We start from the raw sequence: 22,500 nt of genomic DNA, 5'->3' as shown, positions 1-22,500 counted from the left end.
CAGCTACAGCGCACCCCTGTGGCCGTGTCTTTACAGGTCCTGTCACAGCCTCCATTGTTCACTGCGCAGGTCTCTGAACACACACACAACGACAACAAACACACAGCAGGACAGGGATAAAAGAGAGAGATGAGGGGTGAAGGAAGACAAGCGACTAACAAATTCTTCTTCTTAAAAAAAAAACAGAGAGCCTTAAAATGAGAGAGAAAACAACAAAGGATTTGGTGGGTTGTGAAAAAAAAGCTCCATGCACAGGGGAGATACAATATGGTGTTATATAGGGGTGCTGTGTGTTCGCTTTCTGGAAACACAATGCTGTGCATTGTGACAAACAAACGTTTTTAAATAAAGTAAAAAGGATGCGAAACAAAACAGAGGTTAATATGCAAGTCATACATTTTCACAACGGCTGAAAAGAAAAATGTTACGGATCACATTTTGGTTGAACTCAACAGTCTGCAGGTACCGTAGTTCCTGTTTCCAAAAAAGGTGACAAGAAAACGTTAATTTTGCAGAAAAGGCAGGTGAAGGTTAAGTATGGGGTAAAAATTAAGTGAGGTGCCTGGAACACTCGGCAGTACCCACGGTGTATATTTTTCCTCCAGAAAACTATTCTTGTACATGAGGCAGATAAGGTTTGCTCGGACTTGTGAATATTGCCCAAGCTAATCCCAAGACAAACAGGCACTAATGGTAACTCTAGCTCACCTGCACAGCCTCTGTTGCTTTAGCAGAGTTCAGCTCACACTTTCCCAATGGGCATTGAGAAGCGCTGACTAGGCTGAAACTTGACATTGACTCGTGTTTGTTGAGGGGGCTATTCAATAAAACTCTATCTAATGAGGAAATCTCACACAGCAAACTCTGCCGCCATTGATAGTTTTTATGTCAGCAATGCCTGAGAAACTCAAAACTGAGTTTGCTCATTGCTTTGAGCAAATTAGGTACAAATACATGTATGCACTAAGACCTAAGTCAGAGACATTACACTTCGTTGATCTGCTTTCGCAGTTAATCCACACAGATATACAAGCTCATACTGCGTCACTTTGTGCCGCGCTACAAGATTGTAGATCTGCTATTTTTGAAAAATCGGGAAAATGTGTGCAAATCTTTTAATATATAATTATTTTAAAGCAAACATGTTCAACTGAAATCTTTGCTTCTAGGGGACTGCTAGAAGCTGGAACAAAATGTTTTGAGATGGGTGTCGGCGGCCAAATACACATAAATTCGGGGGGTCCTTGACATGAAAAGGTTTGAGCACCACTGATATATAGCAACATACGTTTTTCAGAAAACTGTTAGGATTTAGAAGACATTTTTAGAACCGGCCCCAGGCCTTAACGGGTTAAAAATGCAAACGCCAGGAGGCCAAGCGTGCCTCAGTGAATTTGGGAAGAAGTAGGACACAGACTTTCAGGCCGGCAAACACCTCTATAGAAACATTCCTCTAGAAAACAGCGTCACAAACAGCAAGCATCCTGACGGCCAAAGGCGGCTGATGGCCGACATTTTACAGCAACAGCAGGCAGGTGTTTATGAAGGCTTCCTAATAAGGACCGTCTAATCCAAGGGTCTTCAACAGGGGGTCCGGGACCCCTAGGGGGTCCTCAGAGTTACTACAAGGGGGGCCACCAAATCTTTGTGTGATAGGAACTTTTTTTTTTTTACATTAACCACTTGACCCCTAGCATCCCTATTTTGAGGGGAACATTGGCTGAAAATAGCAGATCTACAAGCTCACAAAAGCGCCTCGCAGTGCGAGGCGTTGTGAGCTTGCTATGTGGGGAAAAGAGCAGACCAAGTACAAGTTAAGTATTGAGGTTTTAAGTGGTCAGCTAAGTGGTCAGCTGTCTGAAAATACACATTAGCCTGCTGCATTGAATCCAACACAACACTACACTATGATAGTGTTGTCAAACAAGTCTATGAAGCTATCTATGAAATCTATGAAAAAGTTTCATCTGCGACACAATTGTATACAATATGTAGTAAATGGGGGTCCCTGCTTCATCTCTCTCTCAGCTAAGGAGTCCTTGGTCTGAAAAACATTGAAGACCCCTGGCCTAAACCATTATAGACAACATCCAACGCCGAAAGCAATTTCAGAGATCAGGCTTGAAGTTCCACTGTCTGCACACACAGGTACAAAACCCTGGGAGCAGAGACACTCCATCATCTTTGGCAACCTGTCTGATGGGTGCTGCGTGCCGGTCGGGTACAGCAGCAGACCTCTTTCTGCTGTGTGTGTGTGTGTGTGTGTGTGTGTGTGTGTGTGTGTGTGTGTGTGTGTGTGTGTGTGTGTGTGTGTGTGTGTGTGTGTGTGTGTGTGTGTGTGTGTGTGTGTGTGTGTGTGTGTGCTTAAGCCAAAGGTGTACAACCCGCATAATGTGCACAGATGTGCGTATATGCTTGATGGACAAGCGCGTGCGTGTGGAGAAGAGGTGGTGTTTATGGGTCAAAATGATTTATACACCGAGTACAGTGGGCCCTATCATTAGCGGAGGGTGAGTACAGTCCTGTTTGGAGCCCCTCTCTCTCTCCTGCCTGCCTACCAGCGTGCCACGCCCAACCCCAGGGCCAGGCATGAGCGCTGCATGGGGAACACAGACGCTCCGTCCGCCCTGATTGATGTGCTGGACATGCCCCTCCATGGCCCCTCCCCCACCCAGCCTGTACAGTCTGCGCCTATAACCAGTGGTGGAAGAAGTACTCACTTTTTGTTTTTTTTACTTCGAGTAAAAGTATCAATAACGAAATATGGACATGCTCTGTTGCGAGTACAAGTCCTGTATTCAAAATGTACTTGAGTAAAAGTACAAAGGTATTGGCATCGAAATGTACTTAAAGTATCAAAAGTAGAAGGTACTCATTATGCAGAAGGTCCCATTTCACAAGCTTTCAAACACAGTTTATAAATCTTTTTAAAATTGTCGAAATGTATATACTGTAGGGCTGAAGTGGTCAATGTATGTTTTGTAATAATAATCCAAATCTACAAAGTATAACAACTAAAGTTTTCTGTATAGTGGAGTAAGAAGTACAATATTTGCCTCTGCTATATAGTGGAGTAAAAGTGTAAACAATTGGAAATACTCCAGTAAAGTAAAAGTACCTCAAAATTGTGATTAAGTACAGTACTTAATTATATGTAATTAGTTACTTTCCACCACTGAACCTAACCCAGCATATTTCTGCATTAGTCTCCATCAGGGGAGGGGGGATTCTTCAACCATCACAAGGATTCACAAAGCAATCTACGGTGATCACTGCAGATTTTTTTTTTAACAAGATCAGTAATCGTTAAGCATTATATAAAAGTCCGAACACCTCTAAGACCATCTGAGTGGCCTTGTTGTGTATTGGTTGTCTCAGCACTGAGTTCAAGCTGGTTGGGTAAAGGCGGACGAGGGAAGCAGTCTTGAGCACCACCTCTTGAGAATTTCCCAGAGAACAGGAGGTTGGAGGTGATCCGTGGAGCAAGGGGTGTTCCAGGGACCCAGTGACTGGCGAGAGATGAAGATAAGTCTTGTGCGTGTGCGCGCGTGTGTGTGTGTGTGTGTGTGTGTGTGTGTGTGTGTGTGTGTGTGTGTGTGTGTGTGTGTGTGTGTGTGTGTGTGTGTGTGTGTGTGTGTGTATGAAAGAGAGAGAGAGATGGGAGGGGGGTCCCACTGACAGAGAGCCAACGCAAGAGCCGGTGAGTACAACTTTCCTCCTCTTGCCCATTGAATCCCCCCCACCCATATACTGTAGGCCTTGGGCCACCCGGCAGCCTCATCTTGAGGGTCTTACAATATGTCAGCAAGGGGGAGAGGCAGGGGAGGGGGGGGGGGGAGACAGTAAGTACACACATGTCATGTCCGTCATGCTCCTCGCAGGGAAATGCTGACCGGCCCAAACTGCTGGGATTCGCTCTTTCCGAGAGCAGAGGACACATGTTCTATTGATTACAAGTAAGAGAGTACGAGGGGGGGGGGGGGGGGGGCTTCAACTGATGCTCACAGTTGCAACGCAGTCGTAAGAGGGGAGAGAGGCACGGTCATCTTTCACCACATAAAAAGATCCCCTTTTGCCATGATGGGCACCTCAATCAGCCGTCAGTCAGCGCCGCGTCCTGCAATCGTGCCTCTCACACACACACACACACACACGCGCGCGAGCATATACGCACACACACCTCTGCTCCACCTCGTCTGTCTCAAGGTGAGTGGTTTATTTGGACTCTGTAGCTGCGGTCGATGTATAACACCACCGACTCTCTCTGTCCGACACTTTCCTCACATGTGTCCAACACATGTCCATTGACTCTTGATTTAGCTCCATTCATTCAGCATCCGCACTATGAAATGAAATGTCTCAAAAAAATACTTTTCGTCAACTCATCCACCCTCCCCTAATACTAGCCACCCACCCACCTTTTCCTCGTCTCTCTTTCCATTTCATATTTCTCCCTTTCTCCGTCTAAAGATCCTCGTTCCTGCGGTCGGAAATCTGCGCCAAGGCCCACCGTTGCGTTGGCACAGTGGCCTATAGTAAGTAAAAGACCCATTCTTCAAACCAAAACGGTGAGAGCTTCGATTCCAGAAGTCGCCAGCATCCCAACAGCATGACCAGACCTCCCTGAACCCCACTCAACCCCACGTTCTCCTGTATCTCTCTCTCAGAATAGCCGTGTTCAGCAACATGCCAAGAAAAGTCAAAACATAAATCTAGAAAGTTGCACTTTGATCCATCTCGTTCAGGATGCTCTGGTCTGCGCTGCCATGGCGACCGTTGAGAGGGGAGTCGATGGCGAGCGGCGAGCAGAAAGAGAGCCCTGAGACAGGAACGCGGCGTGTCAGAGGAGGCAGACAAATGGATAGCGGTGTCAAATCTAACATACTGATGCTGTTCAGGTCATGCCAGTCTGCTACGGGGGTGGCCTCTCTAACTCTCAGCAGGCACAGATAGGTATGCATACTTGTTCACTTATGCACGGTCACGCACGAATGCGTGCACACATGCACCCCTGTGCGCATATTAAATATTCAATAAATATCGCAGGAACACTGTTGCTATTTATAAACTTCAGGTAAGAGGGCTCTTGCTGGAATCTGTCTACAACATACAAATACTTACAGTAATAACGTGAGCCTGTTCTCAAGTCACTGATGAACATGAAGTAATTATAAGACACTTAAAGGACGACTTCACCCATTTTCAACCTATCTTCATATAATTGGTCCTCACTAATGCTCATTATAATATGTTGTAATTTTTGTCTACTCTGTGTCTGGGTCTGTGTCTCAGAGGAGGGCTGTGGACAGTTCTATCCCTGGAAAGTTAGCATGCTATAATGGGAGCCATTGTTCTCACGTTAATAAAAATCGGAAATCTTGTTTGGGAAAAAAAACCTGCCTAACGATGATGTCACTGGTAGGCGGGTTTCTGAAGTGTCCACAGCCCTCCACAGACAGAGTAGAATGTTTTTTCATGAATATTAGTTAATTATATGAAGATAGGTTGAAAATGGTGTCCTTTAAGATAAAGGAAAGATAAAGGAACGTCTCACTGATAGTAACGTTGCACAAGCGACGTGTGATCAATGGGAGAAACCTACAAGGATCACAGGGACAGAGGTAGAAGGAGACACCATCATCATCACATGAAATAAACATGGAACGACAATCCGCTGGAACGCTGTCAGGTAAACAAAAAGTCAGCTGGGGCACGCCATGAAACAGAAAATATCCAGTTAAAACAGTGGGGGGAAAAAATTATAAATGACAGAGAACGAAGAAGAGAAGAGGGGATGAAGAGGTGTCCTTTGCCTTCACAGAGCCGAAAAGCAAACATCCAAAAATTCCGCAACCTGCTGTCCACACACGCTGGCCAGGGCCTGTTGAAATGAAACACGTACAGTATAGCTACACAGAGAAGCATGTCTTTATGGCATGTCATAAAGCCGTAGACTAGGTATGATGTGGAGGGTACGGTATGCTGTAGCGGACGAACTTCCCACTTCTGTCTCAAGGAAGAAATAAAGAATCGTTACATTTGAAAACCAATGAAAAGATGAGACGATGTCTGAGGGATTAGTATTAGAAATGAATCACCCATTTAGTTCAGGTTAGTCTGATTAAACCAAACCGCATCGCATGTTCTTGAGGGGGAAAAATTATACACGTTAAATCAGGTAGTATGCCGAGAGTTTGAAGGGCCAAAAAACTGAAAGATAGTTTGAGCTTCAGCATCACACCCGCCTGAAATAAAACACTGTTTTAACGGGGGGGGGGGGGGTTTCTTTACCACCAATTTTTGTACTTAAGTAAAAGTACCAATACTGCAATGTAGAAATACTCCATTACAAGTATAAGTCTGGAATTCAAAATTTACTTGAGTAAAAGTACAAAAGTATTGGCATAAAAATGTACTTAAAGTACCAAAAGTAAAAGTACTCATTATGCAGAATGTCCCATTTCACAAGTTTTCAAAAGAGAAATCTTTTGAAAATAGCAGATCTACAATGCATCGTGACGCATTGTGAGCTTGTAGATTGGCTATTTTCAAATGGTCGATATACTACTGTATATCGACCATTTGAAAATAGCTGAAGTGGTTAATGTATGTTTTGTAATAATAATCAAAATCTACAAAGTAACTAGCAACTAAAGTTTTCAAATAATTGTAGTGGAGTAAAAGTACAATATTTGCCTCTGATATGTAGAGGAGTAGAAGTAAAAGTACTGGAAATTGGAAATACTCAAGTAAAGTATAAATACCTCAAAATAGTACTTAAGTAAATGTACTTAGTTGCTTTCCACCACTGCCACTGACATCAGTACAGAAAGTTGGCTGAGCTTCATGGTTTAAAGAGCCTCTCCGCCCAAATCCCGGTATTTAAAAAAGATGCCATCAAACTGGCATTGAGAGAGCAGCAGTGTAGAGGGAGGGGTAGTGGGCGGACAGACATTTGTCACCTACATAATGGTAGTGACGGCATGAACATTTTGGATTACAGTGGTGTTTTCTCAGACCAAAGTCAACAGTACTGTTGTCTCTCAGACATACTTCACTTGTGTACGTACCAGTGGTGGAAAGTAACTAAGTACATGTACTCAAGTACCGTACTTAAGTACAATTTTGAGGTATTTTTTACTTTACTGGAGTATTTCAAATTTCCAATACTTTTACTTTTACTCCACTACATACCAGAGGCAAATATTGTACTTTTACTCCACTACAATTATTTGAAAACTTTAGTTACTAGTTACTTTGTAGATTTTGTAATTTTATTATTACAAAACATACATTAACCACTTCAGCCCTATATACATTTCGGACATTTTAAAATAGCCGATCTACAAGCTCACAATGCGTCGCGATGCGACGCATTGTGAGCTTGTAGATCTGCTATTTTCAAAAGATTTTTATACATTTGAAAACTTGAAATGGGACATTATGCATAACGAGTACTTTAACTTTTGGTACTTGAAGTACACGTTGATGCCAATACTTTTTAACTTTTACTTAAGTAAAACATGTGAGTACTTTTTCGACCACTGGTACGTACACATTATGATCAGGAATGTTGTGTACCAGCATAGAACATCTACTAGATTGCAATTCGGTCTGTCATCCCCCTTTAAAACAGAGAAATAATCTACCCTCTGCCCGAGACAAAATTACAGTCTACTAGGCTCCTCAGAGTGCTAATCCATGGGTCACTTTGACTATCTTGTTCACGCTGAACTCAGGCGGTAAACCTACTTAGAGGTAGGGTAAGTGATTTACTTTTGTTAAAATAAGTGTTAAATACTAAATAGCTCTATATTCTGATAGTACTCATTGATATAGAGTGTTTGTTCGGCAAAAGGAGTCTCCCATGTCTCTCAGGCTCTTTATTAAACAGAAAACGCATTTTCAGTACTCTCTCCTAATTGGCTTAAAATCTGTCTCCTACCTGAAAATACACTATATTCTGTTAACTAAAGAGCTGGAGAGACTCCTGTGACCGAACAAACGCTCTGTAGCAATGATTACTATCAGAATATAGTACTTTAACCTTTTTTAACACAAAAACAAAAAAATTACCAAAAATATCACTTACCCTACCTTTAAGTCACTGACTGAACGATTGACTGCAAAACATTCAGCTTAACATACTACACTGTAAGTGGTATGAAAACCATTTTAATGTGATCTGGATGTTCTTTCTCTCATCAGCCCTGCGGCACAACAAGAGTTTATTCATTTGCATTAATCTGTCATTGTCTCACCCTTGGCATCCGACACTGCAACATTCCGAGTGTTACTTTAACTGTGAGAGAGTAAAAATGTACTATTTCCAGTGGTGTAAAGTAACCAAGTACATTTACTTAAGTACTGTACCTAATTACAAATTTGAGGTATTTTTTACTTTACTGGAGTATTTCAAATTTTCAGTACTTTTACTTCTACTCCACTACATCTCAGAGGCAAATATTGTACTTTTACTTCACTATACAATTATTCAAAAACTTTAGTTAGTTACTTTGTAGATTTTGATAATTATTACAAAACAAACATTAACCACTTCAGTCCTATATACTGTATAGGACTTTGGTTATTTGAAAATAGCAGATCTACAAGCTTGTAGATCTGCTATTTTCAAAAGATTTTAATACATTGGAAAACTTGAAATGGGACATTCTGCACATTGAGTACTTTTACCTTTGGTAGTTTAAGTACATTTTGATGCCAATACTTCTGTACTTTTACTCAAGTCAATTTCGAATTCCGGACATTTTACTTGTAACTTGAGTATTTCTACATTGCAGTATTGATACTTGTACTTCAGTAAAACATTTGAGTACTTTTTCCACCACTGACTATTTCACATTCTTACACTACAGTGAAATAAACACTCTGGATTTTGTAGCGCTAAGAGAGCTACAGTGGGACACAAACCCAAGCACAAGAACCAAGGGTATGACGGAATGGGTGAAGAGTCAAGGCCTTTATTCAATCACAGCCAGCTTCTGGAAGTAGCCACGGAGAGGAATAAAGAGTCTTCAAGAGCAGCAGGTAACATTTTTTTTTATTATGATTATTGACAGCATGAATCCAAATTCACAACACATTCACTCGGTCACTTGTATATCGTCTTGTTTGCCACTTCCGGTTGGCGGGTGAGATTGAACACGAGGCCCTAACATAGCCCTGCACCAATACAGTCTCCTTGACAACACCAAAGACATTATGGGGTAGGCTACCGTAGGTCCGGAATGCATGCTCTTTACTGTCTCCCCACCTAAGTAGAGTGGATCAACCATACTAGAGAAGATACCGCATGGACGGGAAGAATAACATTACGGCGTTGGGGATGATGCATGACCAGTGGTGGAAAAAGTACTAAAATGTTCTACGTAAAAATTTAAGCAATTAAAAAAAAAAGTTATTTTAAGTAGAAATATCAATACTGCAATGTAGAAATACTCTGTCCGGAATTCAAAATGTATTTGAGTAAAGGTACAAAAGTATTGGTATCAAAATGTACTTAAAGTACCAAAAGTAGAAAGTACTCATTATGCAGAATGTCCTGTTTCACACGTTTTCAAATGTAATAATGTATAAAAATCTTTAGAAAATAGCAGATCTATAAGCTGAAGCTTGTAGATCGGGTATTTTCAAATGGCCGAAATGTATACGTATAAGGCTGAGGTGGTTACTGCATGTTTTGTAATAATAATCAAAATCTACAAAGTAACTAGTTTTCAAAGAAAGAGTTTTCAAGAACTTGAGTGTACGCACTTATGTTACTTTACACCACTGTACATGACAATCATTGAACAATTGAAGTCTTTGCGGGGGTTTTCGGGTACTTCCTTCACTGTCAAAACGGTTCAATATGATTATATCACTCCGCGGCAGAGCGGAGGGATATATCATATTGGAGTGATCCAATCGCTCACATAACCGTGGTTACCTACGTAACCATCGTTCTGAGGAACCCTGAGCAGCAGCACCTGACCACGCCCATTTAGTCTTTGGAGATTTGGAGCAACTGGGACAGCAAAGGCTATAGAGTACCGAAGTCTGATGCAATTTATGTATCCTACCTGGGTCACGGTTTTGTTTCCCCATTCTGAATTCCCATAGACGTGTTTAATATCGCTGCATATAAGAACTGTATACCAAAAATAAACAAATGATCCCGGCGCTTTGACTCATATGGATAAAGCATCAACTGGCGGCGAGACAACACTAACGTTACCGCCGCCGAATTAATTACATTTTTGCCAGAAACAAATATGAGTGACTGACTATCGTAAACGATACAGAGTCTGATACAGAGCCTGACAATACAGTTTGTTTATTTTTGGACCACAATTCTTATATGCCGCGATATCAAACACGTCTATGGGAATTCAGAATGGGGAAACAAAACCGTGACCCAAGGGATGAGCGAGTGACGTCAGGACTTCTGTACTCTATTGAAGGCCAATTTATGCTTTCAACTGAAAATAGAGAATACCTTGTTTTTGTTGTTCGACAAAGCATAAATTAGCCTTTCGTCTATGAGAAGAACTCATAATGGGTAAGGCTGTGTTCACACGTAGCATTTTCTGAGTGGAAAAAGCACTGCCTGAGAGCATTCTGCGCCGATAAAAAAAACTAAAAACAAAAACGGACCATTTCAACAAAGAGTTCAGCTGATGTTAATTGCGGTCCTAGCAACTTGATCCATAACCACAAGGCACACATTACACTTAGCCTTTTTTAACAATTAATTAACCATGGTGAGGAAGAGGCTGCTTAGCTTTAGCTTTACTGACAGACAACATAGAGTGCTTCTGGCAAAGCTCATTAATCAACAGGTACTTTGTCTTTCTCTGTCTCCATCTCTGGTGCCCACCTCCTGAGCACTGAGCAGTAGCCTTGCATAGTCAGACGATAAGGGATCTCCACATATTGATACGTCTGCATGGTGAAATCTAAATTCAATGAACAGGCTAAAAGTGGGAGGACACAATTCAGAATTAAAACTAATTCGAAAGAGAACTGAACCAATGTAAAGACATTAAGGCGGTCCTTCCCATTGGGACGGCGATATAATCGTTTTCAAAGCAGTAGCCGTGGGTTTAGCCCAAACACTGAATTTTGATTTCCCTACATGTATCAATATAGGCGGTTATCTCTGATCGTCTGGCTATGCAAAGACTACCTGAGCAGCAATTTCATCATCGTGTTCAGCTTTTCTCCTCTTCCAAAAAAAAAAATCAGTTGAGTCTGAGTGCACTGCACTGCATTCTGACGGCCTTGTGGCTGCATGGATCCCACAGGGTTCTGTGTAAATACAGTTGGGGGAAAAAAACGCTATGTGTGAACATGCCATAAGGTTCGGGAGGAAAGGTTTTTTTTTTCCCCCTCCTTGGTCACCACGTTAACCTACAGTTCCAACAACACGGTGACCTTGGGGAGTAGACACGACGGGGCACCAAAAAAAGTACAAAAATAAAAGATAAAATGAATATAAGGGCAGAGAGAGAAGTAGGAGGAGGACGAGGAGAAACGGAGTAGAGTCAGGGAAGGGGTAAGGTGGGGGTTGGGGGTACAAGCACAAGCGCCATGGCAACACATAGAAAGAGGAAGAAAAGAGTTACCCATAAGTAGCCGCCGTTTCACCCGCTTGTCCACATCAGCTACTGACGTGGCATTGAACTCAGAGCTCTCAATTGCAGCCTCATCTTTCTCTAAAAACACAAGTGACAACAAGGGGACAAACAGTGAGCAGCAGGTTAATGAGGAAGCCCAAATGACCAGACCTTAGTTCAGCCCCTCTTGGCGTTTGAGCAAAAAAAAAAAACTGAAGAAAAAGAAGACCCCCAAAACAAAGCCAAGAAGCAAGAAGCAATGAAAAAAGTGCTAAAATCCCGGTTAGAGTGTTAATCCCCCACAAAAACCTAAATGGTGAAGAAAAAATAAATCCCCAGAGCAAAATAAATAAATAAGTAATTTTTTTTCAGTATCAGTCTTTAGCTCTTCAAAATAAAAGCGGTGGCTGGGAAGTGGGGTCAGGGATGGAGTGTGAGGGTTTGTGGGAGAACGGTTGAACAACAAACATAATAAATAAATAAATAAAATAAAAATAAAGAGGCAATGACAATTTAGGGGGTGAGGAGGGAACATAGGGATGGGGGGATGGGGAGTGTGGGTGATGGGGGGGGTATTGTTTCCGATGCTGACGCTGCCATTTGCTGCCGATTCTGTCTTCCATATCAAACAGCCGCAACTCTGACAGCAATGATATACCCTCACATTCAGACGGAAGAGGAAGGGGGGGATGAGGTGAGGGTTGGGTGTGGGTGGGGGGGAGCAGAAGCAAGGTAAGAGGACGGAGAATGATGACAAAGGGGGGTGACACGGGGGTGGGGGTGTTTAAGCCACCCGAACGCTCAACAGTATAGCAATGAGAAGAAGAACGGGTGACGAGAGAGTGACTAAGAGAGACAGAGAGAGAGAGAGAGAGAGACACAACAGAGAGAAAGAGAGAGAGAGAGAGTACGAGAGAGTATGAGGGAAACCAGTCCCATCGTGGCTTTCAATGGGAGAAGTTGATGAGGGAAGAGGGGGGGGGGGGGGGGGTGCACAGATTGAAGAAACAAGGTTCGGGGGCAGGGGGGGAGGGGGGAGTGGTGGCGTGCACAGAAGAAGCAGCAGGTAGTCTGGGGGCAGCGCTGGTTGCCTGTTTGTCTATGGAACACATCACGACTGGCTTTAACAGTCAACGCTGGAAAACACGTTCCCAAGCTGGGCAGGGGGCAGGGGGGCAGGGGGGCTGGGGTTGTGGAGAGAGAGAGAGAGGGAGGGGAGGGGGGGGGGTTGAATAAGAGGGAGAGGATTAAGATGAAGAAGGGGATGATTTGGCGGTTAAGATGGCATGCATGAGGACGGAGATGGATAAGAGGTGATGCCTGAGTGGGACGTGGAGGGGGAGGGGAGGGGAGGTCGGGGGGGGGGACTGGACTGGAAGGCCTGCTCAGCTTCGGGATGAGAGGGAGCGAGAGAGAGAGAAAGAGAGAGAGGGAGGGAGGGAGAGAGGGACTGTCTTTCCCTGGACCACTGAGTGATTAGGCTCTGAATGAGCACGTCTCTGTGAATGGGACTGGTGCCACTCGGCACTATAGGACCGGGTAACGTCTTTGATGTACACACTCAGTCCTATGGAATGGGGGTGGGCTTTTGGGGACGAGGGGGTAATTAATGCCCATTCCGTCAACCCGGGCCTGGGACCCGCTACTTGCTTTCTCTCTCCTCTCTTGATGGACAGAGTGGAGCACTGGCTAAAGTGCACTCAGAGATGAATGGAGGCTTTCTGGACCTCAACTAACTGTTGGAATGGGTTTGTGTGAAACATATGGCTGTATGTGTGTGTGTGTGTGTGTGTGTGTGTGTGTGTGTGTGTGTGTGTGTGTGTGTGTGTGTGTGTGTGTGTGTGTGTGTGTGTGTGTGTGTGTGTGTGTGTGTGTGTGTGTGTGTGTGTGTGTGTGTGTGTGTGTGTGTGTGTGTGTGCGTGCGTGCGTGTGCGTATGTTTGTGCAAAAAAGGAAGAGAAACAAAAAACTTGTGTGTAGGTAATGTCTGCTTGATTAAGTGCATGTGCTTGCGTGTGCGTGTGCGTGTGCGTGTGTGTGTGCGTGTGCGTGTGCGTGTCCGTGTCCGTGTCCGTGTCCGTGTGCATGTGTATTGGTCATATAAGAGATGAGTTCAGGCCAGGCCTACAGAACCCTAGGCAGTTCCTGGTCCCCTTTACAAGAGGCCCACGGAGAGGGGAGTGTTTGGAGAACCAAACCTACAAAAGGACAGCATCAATGGCGGGGACAGTTAATCCAATAGCACACTACAGCTAATAGGAGATTGGGACCAGTGCACTGGCAGGGAACACCATAGCTACTACAACTACTACTAATTATTATTATTATAATAACAATAGTGCCACTAATAATAATAATATGTACTGCAATTCAAAAGGAAAAATGAAAGAAAAAAAATATATATAATAAAAAGAGAAACAAATAACAAAATCAACAAAAGGAAATCATACAAATGCAGAGCAGGTTTTCTCCCATGCAGACAAACAGGCAGACAGAAGCAGAAACAGAACTGAACAGAAGGGCAGTAGATTAGTGGAACATGACAATGGAGAGACAGACAGACAGACAGACAGACAGACAGACAGACAGACAGACAGACAGACAGACAGACAGACAGACAGACAGACAGACAGACAGACAGACAGACAGACAGACAGACAGACAGACAGACAGACAGACAGACAGACGGATGGATAAACGATAAGACAACACATGGATGAAGGGGAGGCATGCAGTTGGGTGAGGGTCACGACCCCCTCCCCCCCCCCCCAAAAAAAAGGGGAAGTTGGGGTGGTTCATGGTCGGAGGTCAGTTATAGAACGTGTGGTCAGAGATTTTTGAAAGAGTTGGTGGTGGTGGTGGTGGTGGAGGGGGGGGGGGTTGATAATGTTTGATAATGTTGACGGAGAGGAGGAGGAAGAGGAGGAGGAAGAGGAGGAGCTGGTCAGGTTTTTGGGGTGTCAATGAGGAGCTATGAGATCAGGCTGCAATTGAGATGTCCGCTCTACACAGAGTCGCCCCGTTTTTGAAGTCTTTCTCTCTTTCTGCTTGTATGTTGGAGGGTTCACACCCTAACCCACGAGTTTCCAACGGATTCTCTTTGAACACGGATGCTCAGACAACACAGGCAATCAGTTACTATCACCAGGAAAGAAAAAAAAAGCAGGAGACGGGAGGAGGAGGAGGAGGAGGAGGAGGAGGAGGAGAAGGTAGGCGGAGGAGGAGCGTAGGGTCAGCAGCGCTACACAGAAGAGGGGGGAGGGGGGAGGAAGGGGAGGAGGAGGAGAGGGGGATCAAAGGTCAAAGGTAGGCCCACAGAGAGCGGCTGGGACACTTGGACCACAGATAGAGGCGGGTCCTTTCTCCCGCCAGAGAGAGAGAGAGAGAGAGAGAGAGAGAGAGAGAGAGAGAGAGAGAGAGAGAGAGAGAGAGAGAGAGAGAGAGAGAGAGAGAGAGAGAGAGAGGACATGAGACACAGGGAGAGAGCGAGGGAGAGGAGGGTTCCCCGCTTTTGTTCTCTCTTTATGCCGCCTCCTCTTCATCACAGTCCTCCACACTGCGGCTGTGCTGAAGTCTTCCTCAGGAGGCTGCAAATCAAAAGGTTATGTGCTGCTGTTCAGAGCAGTGTAGCACTCTGCTTATGGGGGAGAGAGACACAGAGACAGAGAGAGAATAGAGAGGGAGAGAGAGAGAGACGGAGAGAGACACACGGACAGGCAGACAGACGGATAGACAGAGATGGAGAGGCAGAGGGAGAGGTGGAGAGAGAGATGGAGAAAGGAGAGAGAGAGAGAGAGAGAGAGAGAGAGAGAGAGAGAGAGAGAGAGAGAGAGAGAGAGAGATGGAGAGGGAGAGAGAGAGAGAGTGACAGAGAAAGAAATAATGAGAGAGAAATGTTCAGATAGAGAGGTGTTTCCAGTGTTCTAACACAGCAGGAATAACAGCAGTAGAAAAAAAGTGAATTATTATTATCATATAGTGATAGATAGAGACATATCTGCAGATAGTGTGTGTGTGTGTGTGTGTGCGTGCGTGCGTGCGTGCGTGCGTGCGTGCGTGCGTGCGTGCGTGCGTGCGTGCGTGCGTGCGTGCGTGCGTGCGTGCGTGTGTGCATGCGTGCGTGCGTGCGTGCGTGCGTGCCTGCGTGCGTGCGTGCGTACACACACCTGCAGGTTAGGTGTGTTTGCAAATGTTTTTTGATGGCCATGATCTGACTGCTAACAATGTGCTCTTTAAAATCCTTATAGTGTTCATTGTAGAATTCCTTATAGAGTTCAATTAACAGTGAGGAATTTACTGTGTAACACGATGATGAACCCCACTGACAGACATCCAGCACCCGGCACAGAGGCTCTCATCTGCGTGAGATTAAACCGCACAGCAGTGGCGGCCATTTTGTGGTGCCACAGATTGAAAACTATTTTTTTTCCCATAGAGATTTCCGAAAATATTTATATAAATTATTTTAAGCTAGGAAGCAAGCCACACAGGCTACTGGTGAATCATGACCATAAAACATTTGATTCTGTGTCAAAAAATTATAATATATTTAATTATATTATATAGGCCTAAGTACTATATTTAAATGTTATAAAAAATATATATATATCTGACACAGAATCAAATGTTTTATGGTCATGATTCACAAGGAGCCTCGATGGCTTGGTTCCAGGCTTAAAATAATTTATATACATTTTTCGGAAAGGTTTATGGGGTTTTCTATCTGTGGCACTGTTACCCCTACGCAGGCATCCTGTGGGCCTTCTGTTTGGAAATAACGGGGCTCTCGCTCTTCATCTGGGGTTGCAGCCTTTTTGAGGCGAGAGGTGGAAAGAAAAGCACTTAGAAATAAACAAGTGCAAAAAAAAAAAAAAGAAACCTGAGGAACATAAAAGCATTTGCATGTGCATGAAAAACAGCAGGTTGATCAGCTGCAGTTGGCCTCTGTTTTGCCGATTCTGTGTTTTAAACTGGCACTCTGGGATGTAATGGGGGTGCCAAATCATTGTCTTTACAACAACTTCATTTGGGATCCTGTAAAATCAAAATGTTCACTCTTTAAGGCTCTGTTTTTCAACCTCTTTGTCTCTGTGCAGTATCTCTGTATGTAGCAACCAGAGCCATATAAAGAGAGTTGCGTCACCTCCGTTCACTTCATCGGGCCAGTCTCCTACAGAGCCGTCTATTGGTGAGGTGAATAGTGACAAAGCCCTGAAACGGAAGTCTATGAGCGTTTGTCACTATTTCGGGTTTACATGAACCACGTGACCGCCGTTGTTTCTGCCCCCTCATTGACGTAACTTTCCAATAGAAGGCTCTGGTAGCAAGTTGTAGCAACCTGTTTCTTTCGCCTTCTTAAGCCAGAGTTATACTTTGTCGTGAGACAGTTTTGTACAGCTCATAGTGCGCCATGAGCTTGTAGATCTGCTTTTTTCGTGCTTGCATCGATGTGAATATATAGCAAATATTTTCACTTAAAAATTGATTTAAAAAAAAATCTGTGGTGAGCATCGAGGACATAATTAATGACGAAGTATAAATGAGACATTAGGGGCTTTTATATACCAGGGTATGAAAAAAAAAAAGGGAAAAAGGAAATACTCACTGGCGAATATTTTGCATCAAACTAATCTTCGAGGCCTCATTCATGCATGTTGATGCTTTCATTCGCAGTGTCGGGAGCTCAGAAAAAATGGCTCAATAACAATGACATTGCTATATCACTGTGTAATATTTGTGTTCTGTGGGAATTTTACTCATGACACAAACAAACAGTTCAAAATAATATTCGTTTCGTGCAAATGAATTGCCACGAAAAGAAAAATTTAATGCCGCCTGGTGCATAAAAGGACCTCTATTTGAAAGCCGTACTCTGAGAACCTTCTCTGAACTCCAAAACAGAGGGCTTGGAAGAAGAAGAAGACAAAAACGGCACAGAGAAAAACATTATAATCACGTATTAGCTCCAAGCCAAATATGGGAGCGGGAAGGAAAGGAGGTCGAAGGAAAAATAGCCGTGAACATATTTCCACTTACCTGGAACGGCTCATTTGTCTTCTGGTGATTAGAAAAATAGCGGGATGAAAAATAATCATTTCCTTTAAGTTGAGGAAGGGCCAGGATGCGTGGGTAGGGTGTGTAGAAACGAAGGTCTCATTTTGGAAGAGACGCTTGTGTCTGATGGGGCTGGCTGTGGTTTCTGAGTGGACTAATAGGGCTGATGATGGAGGTATAATGGAGATCAGTGGTGGAAAAAAAGTACTCACGTGCTTTACTTAAGTAAAAGTATCAATGCTGTGCAATATATAAATACTCTGTTACGAGCAAAAGTCCGGAATTCAAAATGTACTTGAGTAAAAAGTACAAAAGTATTGGCATCAAAATGTACTTAAAGTACCAATAGTAAAAGTACTCATTATGCAGAATGTCCCATTTCAAGTTGTCAAATGTTTACAAATCTTTTGAAAATAGCAGATCTAAATGCTCACAATGCGTCGCATCGCGACGCATTGTGAGCTTGTAGATTTTTCAAATGGCCGAAATCATAATGTTTATAGGGTGGTTAATGTATGTTTTGTAACAATAATCAAAATAAGTAACTAGTAACTAACGTTTTCAAATAAATGTAGTGGAGTAAAAGTGCAATATTTGGATGCAAGATTAAGTCGAGTAGAAGTAAAAGTATTGGAAAATGGAAATACTCAAATAAAGTACAAATACCTCAAAATTGGACTCAGGTACAGTACTTAAGTAAATGCACATAGTTACTTTCCACCACTGATGGAGATGATGAATATGTTTTTTCAGAACGGGAGACGTGTCAGTCATTCATTTCCAACCAGCCCACCGGTTCTCTCTAGTGCCTCAACCGATTACTGCTCATTCCATAGCCCTGACATGGTATTACTGTAATGCACTCGGCTAGCTAATGTAATTATGTGTGAGAGAGGGAGAGATTATGTTTGTTCACGGAGGAGACAGGGACAGAGCCCAGAGACATGCTAGGCAGCCATGCTTTCCTATGTGTGTCGGACTTATGATGAGACGGGATGAAACGTGTTTTCTTTTGACCCATTCGATCCGGGGACGCATCTGTGTCATTTTTTCATTTTTAGCTATAGCCTTATAACCATTATTTTATACTTTGGCTATTCAAAAATAGCAGATTATACAAGCGTACCGCGCTATGAGCTTGTAGAGCTGATACAAAAATTATTATTGTGAACATTTGTGCAAATCCTCATTTTTTTACTCAAATATTTGCTTCTGGGGGTCCCTGGAACAAAACCTTTTCATGTCAAGGACCCTCAAAATTATAGGTATTTCAAAATATTTTGTTCCAGGGACCCCCCACCCCAGGAGCAAAGATTTGAGTTTAAAAATAAATAAATATATATATATAGCCTATATTCAAAGCTGCACACATTTTCACGATTATTTAAAAAAATAGCAGATCTACAAGCTCGTAAGCCACACTATGAGCTTGTAGATCTGCTATTTTTGAATAGCCAAAGTATAAAATATGGATAAAGTGGTTACACAGATGTGTTCCCGGTTTGAATGGGTTAACCATGTTCAACCTGACGTCCCTATGTCGGTGCATATATCATTCTAGGTGTAAGTTCTTCAAAAATGTAAGAGTCTCCACTTGACCACAGCACAACAAGCATATTGTCTTCCACAACATTATCCCATTTACACTTTATATTGACCATATTCACAGAACGGCAATATGGCCGTAATACGGTCAACTGACATCCCTCTGTATGTGGATTTGTTATCAAGATAAATCAAAAAACATATATATATTTTAGCTCCATAAAGAACCTCTCACTCCGCTATACAGCTCCGAGATGAGGTTCTATGTCGTTACCTTCCAGAATCGGGTATACGTCCGCCAAGGCTCCGCTGTTTACCCTTTTGTATACGTCGTATCCCAAAACTAATGGTAGATTCCAAGCCGCACGGATGTTTAAAGTTTGGTCCGGAGCATAACATTTTAGGAACGGAGCGAAACTACCCGTTTAAATCGCTTATTCAGTCAGCCTGTGGCCATGTTTCCCATTGTAGCCAAGCCGGGAGCAGTACTGGCAGCGGACGTAGGGGGGTTTTCCGGTTTGAATGGGAAACATGGCCACAGGCTGACTAAATAAGCGATTTAAACGGGTAGTTTCGCTCCGTTCCTAAAATGTTATGCTCCGGACCAAACTTTAAACATCCGTGCGGCTTGGAATCTACCATTAGTTTTGGGATACGACGTATACAAAAGGGTAAACAGTGGAGCCTTGGCGGACGTATACCCGATTCTGGAAGGTAACGACATAGAACCTCATCTCGGAGCTGTATAGCGGAGTGAGAGGTTCTTTATGGAGCTATATATATTTATGATACCAGTATCGGAAAAGCTGCCAATTCTGCCTAAAACGCTGGTATGATGTTGCACTACTGTTTTATATATGTATTCTTTTTCGTTTTTATATATTCCTAGATCAGTGGTTCTAAAACCTTTTAATTTCAAGGACCCCCACAACTGAGTTACAGACCTGTAAGGGTCCATTTGGAACCACCTCAAGGAGCCCTGAGAGTCCCTGGACCACCCTCTTTGAGAACCACTGTCCTAGATTTTGTTTTAAAATGTACACAATGTTATCGGAAATGGTATCGGTACATCTCTGAAACGCACAGGATGCATTGTGATCATCTGATCTCACCCAGAGTCAGCCAGGTTTAAATGCACCGCGTCAAAGGATAAGTCCACCTCGGACAGAAACATAGTCACTGACCATGGCCAAAATAACAGGTGTAATTGGGACTAATTTCTTCTCTACGTGTTATCCCTAATCTGTCTCTGTCTCTGTCTCTGTCTCTCTCTATCTCTCTATCCCTCTCCCTCTCTCTCTCTGTGAGTGGCTGCCTGGCTCTTTTGTTAGACAGCTGTGATGTATGAGCTTGTGTGTGTGTGTGTGTGTGTGTGTGTGTGTGCGTGCTTGCGTGCGTGCGTGCGGGCGTGCGTGTGTTTGTGTGTATATGTGAGTGCAGTACATGTGACATACATAGGTAAGGTTAGGCATAAAGGTGCGCTGCATTTGTAGAGTGTGATCCAGTTCTGCTCGATGATTGATAGACAAGAGAAAAGTGTGGGCACGATACCTACCTTTGTGTGTGTGTGTGTGTGTGTGTGTGTGTGTGTGTGTGTGTGTGTGTGTGTGTGTGTGTGTGTGTGTGTGTGTGTGTGTGTGCGTGTGCGTGTGCGTGTGCGTGTGTGTACATGTGTCACTGTAAGCCAGCACGGCTGTCACTCACCGATGCAGGTCTTGCTGTCAGAGTGCAGAGCGTATTTCTGGTGACAGCCACACACCGGCCCAATTTCTGTGTCATCGCATGTGTGCTGGCAACCGCCGTTTCCATAGTTACACGTCACTGGGGCAACACACAAGGAGACGGTGAGGAGCGTGATCCAAAGGGACACACACAGACACACACACACACACACACACACACACACACACACACACACACACACACACACACACACACACACACACACACACACACACACACACACACACACACACACACACACACACACACACACACACACACACACAAACAAGCACGCACAGACGCGCACGCCCATACCATAAGGAACACAGTGTTTTTAAAGGCAAGGAAGTGGGCTCTTCTAATTCATTGTCAGCAACTACTTGATATGAAGAGGCAGTCAGCCCAAATATAACAGAGAGAGAGAGACAGAGAGAGAAAGAGACAGAGAGAGAGAGTGGAGGGAAGTGAGTGGGGATAAAGGGGGGAGGAGAAAAAGGGAGAGGGGGAATGAGAGAGACAGGAGGGCGAGAGGGAGAGAGAGCCTATTTCACCCACGCAATAACCCGACCAACGCTGGGTAGGGATGAGACGATAATCGCTATTGTCGCTTATCATGAAATGGAAGAAGAAAAAAAAACGGACGTGTAAATAGCGCATTTGGTACGCTCTTATTTCACGCTACACAAATCGATTAGCCAAAAATAGCCGATCCGCAAGCTCACAACGCATTGCAACTTAACGTGTTGTGAGCTTGTAGATCGGCTATTTTTGGCGAACATTCCCCCCAGAATAGGGATGCTGGGGGTCCAAGTGTTTAACAAAAGTGGCATTTTACGTTTTAACCCTTTAAGACCGGGAAAGTATCTTTGTCATTTTTTAGATTTCTTTGGCTATTTTTCTGCTTTTTTTTTTCTTAATGTGTGCAAATATTTGAATATTTTTCTTTGTAAAGGGAACAATTTTTACTCAAATCTTTGATTCTGGGGGGGTCCCTGGAACAAAATATTTTATATCAGTGGGTATGAGCTTGTATATCTGCTATTTTTTTTCAAAAAATCAAGACAATTTGTCAAATATTTTGGTCCAGGGACAACCCAGAAGCAAAGATTTGAGTTACAAATGTTCGCTTTGAAAAAATACAAGCTCATGGCCGCACTATGAGCTTGTAGATCTGCTATTTTTGAATAGCCAAAGAAATCTTAAAATGACACACAGATGCGTTCCCGGTCTTAAAGGGTTAAGCATATTGTGATTGTCACGATAATATTCTTAATCGCAATAATGTTTGCCACAATAATGGTGACATGTCATTTTCATATGGTCCCATCCCTAATGCTGGGTACCGAAACCTGTACGACGCTGATCAGCACGTTGCCAGCATAATAACCCAGACAAACGCTGGGCAAGCTGATAATGCGGCCGCAATTTCTGCTCGTATAATATAACAGAGACAAGGGCCCCTGGGGGACATTCCTAGTGTAATATAACAGAGACAAGGGCCCTCGGGGGACATTTCTAATGTGGGGTAATAAAGAAGCAAAGTCATGGCTGACTGGAAG

At 43.4% G+C, this 22,500-nt stretch overlaps 1 protein-coding gene across 4 annotated transcripts in view; it reads right to left on the bottom strand.

The window, feature by feature from the left end:
* scube1 (signal peptide, CUB domain, EGF-like 1) overlaps positions 1 to 22,500 on the bottom strand; it is a 137,558-nt gene that overhangs the window by 53,777 nt on the left and 61,281 nt on the right. For 2 of the 4 annotated variants that reach the window (XM_080421494.1, XM_080421495.1), the window contains exons 6-8: positions 20,921 to 21,037; positions 11,628 to 11,717; positions 1 to 73 (exon numbers count right to left, since the gene is read on the bottom strand). The exon at positions 1 to 73 is cut by the window's left edge and continues 44 nt beyond it. In XM_080421494.1, coding sequence (XP_080277620.1) covers positions 1 to 73; positions 11,628 to 11,717; positions 20,921 to 21,037 — 280 coding nt within the window. The remainder of the gene's footprint in view (positions 74 to 11,627; positions 11,718 to 20,920; positions 21,038 to 22,500) is intronic. The other 2 variants (XM_080421496.1, XM_080421497.1) reach the window with 1 other exon arrangement.

This window comes from Gymnoscopelus braueri (assembly GCF_963280865.1).
Source record: "Gymnoscopelus braueri genome assembly, chromosome: 23".
In the NCBI taxonomy this organism is placed as follows: domain Eukaryota; kingdom Metazoa; phylum Chordata; class Actinopteri; order Myctophiformes; family Myctophidae; genus Gymnoscopelus; species Gymnoscopelus braueri.
This window is presented reverse-complemented; position numbering and strand designations above follow the sequence as displayed.